We start from the raw sequence: 9,015 nt of genomic DNA, 5'->3' as shown, positions 1-9,015 counted from the left end.
TATATCATCTTCATCATCATTATCATCATCATCGACAGAAAATGTTTCCTTTGCTTTTTATTTATTATAAAGTTGAAACATCATTAGAAGCTGATGTTAAGTCAATCATTGCAATTAAATTTTGTGGGCATTTTGGTTTATCAAAATTAATTCCAATTGATTGTTTATAATGAAATTTATTCGCTTTACCATTTGAACGGTTTGATTTTAATCGTGAAATTTTATTCTCAGGTGAAAATTGCTGCCGATGCCAAGAAAGGAACAAGATCTTTTTGAAAGCTCGACGAAAATCCCTTGACCAACAAGCATAAATGACCGGATTCATGCCGCTATTCAACCAGCCCAACCAAGTGACCAATGGATAGACAAGATCAGGATTAATTAGACAATAATCACCACAAAATCCCTTGACCAGATTAGCAATGAAAAAGGGTAACCAACATAATATAAAAACTCCCATCACGATGCCCAAAGTTTTGGCCGCTTTTTTTTCCTTGGCTAATTTAGCCAATTTTCGGCTTAATGATTTCATGTTTGGAGGACGAGCCGATGATGATGATAAAGAAGACACTTTATTATTATTATTATTGGTTGAATTTGTATCATTATCTGAATTTGTACAATCAGACGACTGATCTTCAAATGAAACTTCACCAATTAAACGAGATTTCAACTGAGGGTAACGTTGATGATTAGATTGAGATGAAGATGATTGATTTGAAAGGTTAATCGATGGATTAAATTGTTGTCCTTCATTTGGTGAATACAAGTTAATTATTGTATTGTTATTATTGTTGTTGAGACTCTTATTACCACCACCGCCTCGGTGTATCCTTAGGACGACAGCGTTGTTTTCATTGCCATCAATGGCGGCGATTGATTTAGTTCCACATTTAATTGATTTGGTTTGTTGAATGGCCGCTCGATAAATCCTCAGGTAAACGACTAACATGATGATCAAAGGTCCATAGAATGAGATGATCGATGAGAAAAGGAGATAACCAACATCTTCCGTAAAGTCACATCGTAAAGGTCGAGGTGGCGAGGAAACTGCTCTCCACCATAAAATGGCCGGGAAAGAGATTAAAGCTGAACAAGTCCAAACAAGTGCGATGAGTATCTTGGCCTTTCTGTTGGTCATTCGAGCAGGATAACTGATTGGATCGGTAATGGCCCAGTAACGGTCAAGTGAGATGACACAAAGATTTAAAATGGAAGCTGTTGAAGCGAGAACATCAAAAGAGTGCCAAAGGTCACACCAATCTTGACCAAATATCCACCATTTGTTCATGACCTCGTGGACCACTGAAGAGGGCATTACAATGGCTCCAACAAGACAATCGGCAACCGCAAGTGAGGCCACAAATAGATTAGTGACCGTATGGAGATAACGTTCCCGACGAATCGCAACCATTATCAATATATTACCAAACATAACGAGAAGACAAATGATTCCTAATAGAAGAGCAAGAAACGGATGATGAATACGAAGATCGGGTTCACCGAATGTCCAAAAGTCACTTCCGCCAACGGAAGAAACTATCAGTGGGTCGTCTATTCCTACCGGTGGTGAAGATGAACTCCAATTACTATTAGAATCGTTCCCATTACTGTTATCACTTGAACGAACAGAATTACCGTTATCTTCACTCCCTCTGATTCCCACTCTTACATTTCCACCGCCGTTCAACTGATTCCAATAATTATATGAACTAATTGATCGACTTCGATCAAATTGAGATTCAACTAAATCAATTGATTGCTGATTAAAATTTCGTAAAAATTGATTATTGGTAAAATATTTAATCACTGGTAATCCATTGGCACTATCAGATTGTGACAATCTAGTTGATAAACTAATTGTCTGATTAACTGTTTCAATCTGATTTAACATTGAATATGAAAAATGAACACCCAGGCACAAGTAATCAAGTTAATTGGGAACAATCAACAGATTCACATTAAATTAACAATCGAAACGGTAAATTGAATTTGATTTAAACATAACAATTGGTATTTGTTGTTAATCAAGGAAAAAATTAATAATATTTAGTTTTAATTGTTAACCATCAAAAGCTAAAACTATTTTTTAGATGAAAATTATTTCAAGTAATGAAAATTGATCAAGTGAGTTAATTTTTTCATCAACAATTAAGCCTTGAATTGATTAACAAAGATTCCCAATGATTATCATGATCAAGGGTAGTAAATTAATCATCTTGATCATCATCTTAATCATCGTCTAATTACAATTGACATTGAAGGAAACTTTTGCCAATGAGAACATTAAATTTACATAGTTAACTTTTTTTGCTCAAACTTTTGTTTCCTTGCAAACAATTAGTTAATCAATAGATTCCATTCATTAATTTTATCAACAATTAAGCATTTATTGTTATCATAATTTACAACTTATCAATCAATCATGAACTAATTAACCATGGCCTTGATTGATCAACATATCGATGCAATTAAATTAATGGAATAGAATTTTTTTTTGTAAATTGTTTCAATATTATGGCTAAACAATCAATGAAAATTAAGATGGACAGGAAAGCTTACCAATCAATTGATTATTGGAGCACAATTAAGGGTTAATAAACTAATCTAACCTTGAATAATAATATGGAACTCAGATTAACAATGTAACTAAATTGATTTCAATTGGTAAATTAACTAACTTAATTGTGACAATTTGACTGTGACCTTAATTTTTATGGGTCAATGGCTTAAACTCATTGACTATTTAAACAATTGAGAAATAAATAAAGTGCAATTTCTTGCTCCTTGATTGTTGACAATTGCTGATCAACAAAGTTAATCATCAATAAACAACAATAAAAAAAGTTGTTGATTCATCATAATCAACAATTGAAATAATCACAATCAACTTCAATGCTCAATATTGATCAACAGTCTTTCATAATGATGATCATGATTTGAATCAATTGAGTTAATAATTAATCTGCTGTATCCAGTACAGTTTTATGATTCAATAATTATTTACTGATTGTTATTGCTGATTATCATGGAATCAGAATCTCAGAAATTCAATCTCTCCCCTGATGATTATCACGATCACCGGGTGTCCAATCCATTAAAAAACAGTTGATCATGAGGACAACAAAACACTGAATCAATAACAATAACTTAGCCTAAAGGCAATTAACTCAATAGTTAGTTAACACCTTAACTATTTATAATTAACAATCATGATTCCATGATGATCATCATCATAATCATAAAAGTTAATCACCATTTCTCATATTAAACATTAGATTTAATCATTTTTCTCGGAGGAAAAAAAATTTAGATAAAAAAATCAACAGATTCTCATTTATCTAAGTTACTTTCTTGCTACTCCGCTTGTTCAATGCATCTATTTACTCACATGAGGATTATAACTCTCTGAGTCTTCATGATGATCATGATTATCATGATAATATCAAACCATTGATCCCTTAAGATACATTTACTTGAATCAGTGAAGACCAAAAAAAACAGGATGTAAAGTTATGGTAATGATAATTTCATAAACTCCCACTGAGTAGTTTCAACGATAACTTTGATTGATTAAGAACTTTTTTCCCCACCCGGTGTCTTAATCGCCCGTAAATACATGATAATACTCATGAACTGGGTCAGAATTTTTTTCCTTCTCAACAAATCATAGAATTGGATTACCTTTGGATGAAAATATTGGATGAATAAACAAACGAAAAAAAAATTCTTAGCAGAACTTTTTTTCTGACTGATTATTTCGAGCTTGGAATTTTTCAAATGTTCATAAATATCGAGATTCTGAATGAATTCAAGATAAATTCCACAATCATTACCATGTTTTCTAATCGAATTAATTTTCTTTTTTAGAACTTTTTTCTTCTCTTCGTTTCCATGGATAATAATTTTACTCACGAACTCATTTTACCCTTTTTCTCATCTTAATATCGTTCACATGGTAAATGAAATTCACCATGAAAGGTGAAAATAATATCATCATCCTCATGATAAAATCGAAACAAATAATTCCTCATGATCTTCCTGGAAAACTCTCGGGAAATTACAATTATCGATATTCATATGAACTTCAGCAGAGGGATTGGAATGATAATAGAAATGTCAAAGAAATAATCTTTCGGTTGTTGATATTAATAGAAAATACCCTTTAGGAATAGTTTAGAACTTTTTTATCCTTTGAAGAATAAAAAATCTATCATCATTAACTTGATTCTTATGATAATCTTATGAACAATTAATCATTCCAAAGGTAAACAGATTCACTTATCATGAAACAAACTCATTTGGATGAGATAATGATCCACAAGATTTGAACTTAACCAAATCCATGAATAAATATGTAATCGTTATTATCTTAAAGGATTAATCTGATTTATCAACAATCACAGGGAATCTTAATGAACATGATAACTTTAATAGTTTATCATCTTTACCTGGATAAATAAGGTAAGTATCATGAGGATAAGTAATATTATCTAATCTGAGGACAGGAATTACTTTAATCATCATCATGAGTGATAAGTATATTTGCAAGCAAGCAACCCATACTAAGGGATCCCGAGAGGAAACTAATACTAAGGTGAAGGTTTTACTTTTACTTAACACTTTATTTAAATTGTTTTGTTGAGGTTAGTAATTAAACGGTAATTAGTGAATTAAGGTGGGGGAAAAATAGAGGTTAACAGAGGTTGAACAACTTTAGAAAATGTAGAGAGAGTAATTAAAGATTATATATTATTAGAGGGATATTTAACCATTTCTTTCCAAAATGTTTCATTATCTTTTCTCTAATTAGAAGTTCTAATGACTTTTTCGAAACTTTCCAATACTTTTCTTTTTGTTCCATCTTGATCTTTGGCTTGATTTGATTCACTCGATTGATTTTTATAAGATTTACAACAATGTAAAAGGGAGATTGTTTGTTGAGGGAAAAAGGTCCTTTTTCCTTCAATTAAACAATTTACAACAATTAGAAAAATGATTAAGGGAATTTACAATAAAGATGTTGATTAATTGTTGTTGATTTACAATTTGAATTGTTGTCTTCTCTTTAGTGAAAAAGGTCCTTTTTCTCTTAAGATGAACAACAATTGGATAATTAATTTGATTAATTTCGATTGACAATTAGAGGTGATGATGTTGATGATTTGAGAAATCGATGAAAAATGAGATGATTTGTTGGGAAAAAGGTCCTTTTTCCTAACAATCAGGCTTTTTCTCACTAATTGTTAAAGGTGAGCTTTAATTAGCTGGTGATGATTAACTATTTTAGGCACTTTGAATCACAGGTAAAGAGTTGAGTCACAATTTCTTTCTTACAATAGCTTTTTGTCTCTGGGAAAAGGTTCTTTTCTCTTGACAAAATCGCTAATTAACTCTTAATTTGCACTTGAGATGATGAAAGGGGTTGACAATTATTACAATGATAATAGTTTAAGGTTACAATTTATCTAAACTTTGTATCAAAATCAAATTTTCTCACGGTTCAATTATCTTCGAATTGTCTTACTAATTGGTAAGATGAGCTGTTTCTGTTGGGGAAAAAGGTCCTTTTTCCCCAGCTGAAATAAGCGTCTTTGGCGAATATTAGCTGATTGAATTTCTAATTGACTTTTCTAATCGAGATTCGACTTTGATCTAATTTGATTTTGTTCACAATATAACGTATTATTTGAATGGGAAAGGTCACTTTGTCGTTGAGGAAAAAGGTCCTTTTTCCTCTTCGACAATATGAGCTCTTTAAAAGAAAAAGTTTTTCCTTGGTTCCATTCTGATTGTTAGTTGAATTGAATCTTAAATTGAATCGGTTCTTTCTTTGTTTCTTTGTCACCTTGTCAGGGAGAAAAGGTCCTTTTTACCCTGACAAGGAGAATCACGTTGACCCAAAGAAACACTTTTTGGTTTTATGATGATTGATTGATGAGGTCGATGTTACAACTAATTTGATCTATTTGAATGTTTCCAGTCTTTGAATCGGGTGAAAAAGGTCCTTTTTCGCCTTGGTTTGTCTCGATAATGCTTGGTTTAAATGAACGCGATGGTGACCAATTGTTACTTTTATTTGAAAACGAACTAGATTGAACTGGAATAATCGATGGTTGGAACTTGTGGTTCCTTTTTCTATCCCACCTTGTCAGGGAGAAAAGGGCCTTTTTACCCTGACATTTATGTTTACCTTTATGGTAAACTTGAGTTGAATGGTGAACTATTGTTTCTTCTTCTCAAATCAACAAGAGGTGGAACAAGGTCCTTGTTCCTCCTCAGAGTTGATTGATGAAGAAAACAATTAACAAATTAATAAACATAACTAATTAAATTGTAACAATTTCATTTAAATAAAGACAAAGGAAAGGTCGAGAACACAATGGCGACTTTCTTAATTAAAAGACAATGTGAGGGAGTTGCCATGGTAACAGTTCGAGTTGACGCTGTGAGGGGGCGTCTAAACGCATTTCCTTTTCAACGCTTGTTGATTCCACTTGATTGTTAATTTGATTTGTTTGATTGTTTTAATTAATTAATTAATTAATTTTGTGGTTGTTTTGATTGTTTCTCGGGGAAAAAGGTCCTTTTTCCCCTTGAACAATCAATCAACAAAGATAATTGTGTTGATCTTTGTGATCAAAAAAAAAGTGTTAATAGGAACAAGTGTTTTTGAAAATTCTAAATAGAATTTAAATATAAAATAGAATAGAAAATGTTAAATGGGAAAGGAAAGAGAAGAGAAAAGAAAAGAATTTATTGGATCATTTGGTGACTAATTTGATGATTTGGACATCTGATCGGGGACAAGGTCCTTGTCCCTATCAAATGTCCTCCGTTGTCTTGTTGTCATCTCATGAGACTTTGTATATTCTTTTCTCTTGTAAGTTCTCTTCTTCTTTTCTGGAACATTTGATGAAGCTGATGATTCAATTGTTTCTGTTTGTTGATGATGAAGATGATCACTTTCACTTTCATGTTGATTTGATTCACTTTGAATTGGTTCAATTGTTGTTTCAATTGGAACTGATTGCTGATGTAATGTTGATGATGGTGATTCAGTTGATTCACTTAATTGTTGTTCGTGTTGTGGTGGTGATTCACCTGAGGAGAAAGGTCCTTTTTCCTCTGGTTCCTCACCATTGAACACCACAGTTGTTTCACTTTCGTCGTCACTAATTTCGACTTCAGTTTCACTGTCGCACCAGTTTAACACTTTAGGAATTTCTTCCTTCTTTTCATTTGGTGTTGGTGTAGATTGTTGACTCGAGGAACAAGGTCCTTGTTCCTCTTGTTCAACTTTCTCCTCTTTCTCAATTGATTTGATTGATGGAAATTTGTTGAGAATGATGTGATAACATTTAGGTAAAGGTGCGATGATTTTCTTGATTCTTTCATAGTTAAACATTTTGATTTTTCTTGTATATACACAGATTAGTCTCGCAGTTGAATCGAAAGTATCTAACACAATATACTTTCCAGTGAATTTTTCTTTCATGAATGAAGGTCCAGTTGTATAAGGCACAGGCTTAACTCTGGCCAAATCTCCTCGTTGCAATTTAGGAACTTTTTGATTTAGATTTCTCTCATTAGCTGTTTGTTGCGATTTCTCATCTAAAGTTGATTTAGCTTCTTTTCGAGCTTGGATGATATTGTTTTCATTATACAAGGGGGTGATTTGAAATTTGTTATGGATGATTGATCGAGGTTCGTAATTGAAAAGGAGTTGGAAAGGTGACTTTCCAATATCGTTTTTAATTGAGTTGTTGTAGCTGAACATGAGAGTTTGTAGATGAGCATCCCATTCATATGCTCGTTCAGTGTACATTCCCATTCGGGTTTTAATCTCTCGATTTAACCTTTCCACCAACCCATTAGTTTGTGGATGATAAGGACTAGAATTGATTAATTTGATTTGGTTGAGTTCAGCGAATCTCTTAATTTCTATTGAGGTGAAAATTTTACCATTATCTGATTGGAGAATTTTCATTCTTCCAAATTGATTGATTATTGATTCAAGAAAGTTTATAACGTCCTTACTATTTCCCTTTTTAAAAGGTTTTGCCATTCCATATCTTGTGAGAGTATCCGCAGCGACCAATACTACGGTATTACCAGTTGTTGATGCGGTGAACGGTCCAATCATGTCGATTTGGATTCGTTCCATTGGAAAGTCAGCGACTTTCATACCTTTACATTTACCTTCTTTAAACGTCTTTGGTTTAAAGATTTGACATTTTTCACAAGCGGCGACTTTCTGTTCGATGATCTTTTTCATCTCAGGGAACCAGAAATCTTGTTCGATTTTTTGTAGAGTCGGTTTCACACCGAAATGACCAGCTTCGATTGCTTCATGATACTGATGAAACACAGGGTCGATTAGAGAATCGGGAAGATAGAATCGTGAAGATCCATCCTTTCGCAATCTGAATAGAATACCTTCTCGATATTCATATTCCTTTTTCATTCGTCCTAAATCTAATTCATTTTTAATTAGTTTAACTCTTGAATCTTTTTCTTGTTCTCTTTTTAACTCGGACTCAGTTGATTGATTAATTTTTGGTTGTTTTAATGCTGCGATGAGATTACGACGTTGTTGAAAGTCGAGGTAGTCGAACTCTTGGACGAGACCTAAAAGGACCTTTTGGGTCTCGTCCTCGATGATCCTCATCTCCTCGAGAAGATCCATATCTTCGATTAAGACATCGTCTTTATTACAATTAACGTAGTTTAAATATCGATCAAAATGGTCATCTGCCATTTCACCTTTTTGACGATGAGCCCATTCATTTGAACGAGAGAAACAATCTGCAGGGTGATTTTCTCCCTTCAGATATTGAATCTCAAAATCGAATTCTGAGAGATCATGTTGCCATCTCATGATCCTTGGAACTTTGAATTGTGTTTTCTTTAATTCACATAACGCGTGATGATCAGTTTTTACGATGAATTTCTTGTGTCGCAGGTAATGAGCGAACTTTCTGCAAGCATGAACGACGGCAGCACATTCTTTCT

At 32.9% G+C, this 9,015-nt stretch overlaps 1 protein-coding gene across 1 annotated transcript; it reads right to left on the bottom strand.

Moving 5' to 3' along the window:
* Nucleotides 1-49: 49 nt before the first annotated feature.
* LOC128394012 (dopamine receptor 2-like) lies at nucleotides 50-1,894 on the bottom strand. Its single transcript, XM_053354246.1, has one exon. The coding sequence runs from the start codon at nucleotides 1,892-1,894 to the stop codon at nucleotides 65-67; it is 1,830 nt and encodes a 609-aa protein (XP_053210221.1). The 3' UTR covers nucleotides 50-64.
* Nucleotides 1,895-9,015: the final 7,121 nt, after the last annotated feature.

Source organism: Panonychus citri, unplaced genomic scaffold, assembly GCF_014898815.1.
Source record: "Panonychus citri isolate SS breed McGregor unplaced genomic scaffold, ASM1489881v1 Contig00139, whole genome shotgun sequence".
Lineage (NCBI taxonomy): Eukaryota > Metazoa > Arthropoda > Arachnida > Trombidiformes > Tetranychidae > Panonychus > Panonychus citri.
The sequence above is the reverse complement of the archived record's forward strand: the minus strand, read 5'-3'. Positions and strand labels throughout refer to the sequence as shown.

What these genes read in the sequence shown, in the direction of transcription:
- LOC128394012 (XM_053354246.1), bottom strand. Translation starts at nt 1,894, where the DNA reads ATGTTAAATCAGATTGAAACAGTTAATCAGACAATTAGTTTATCAACT.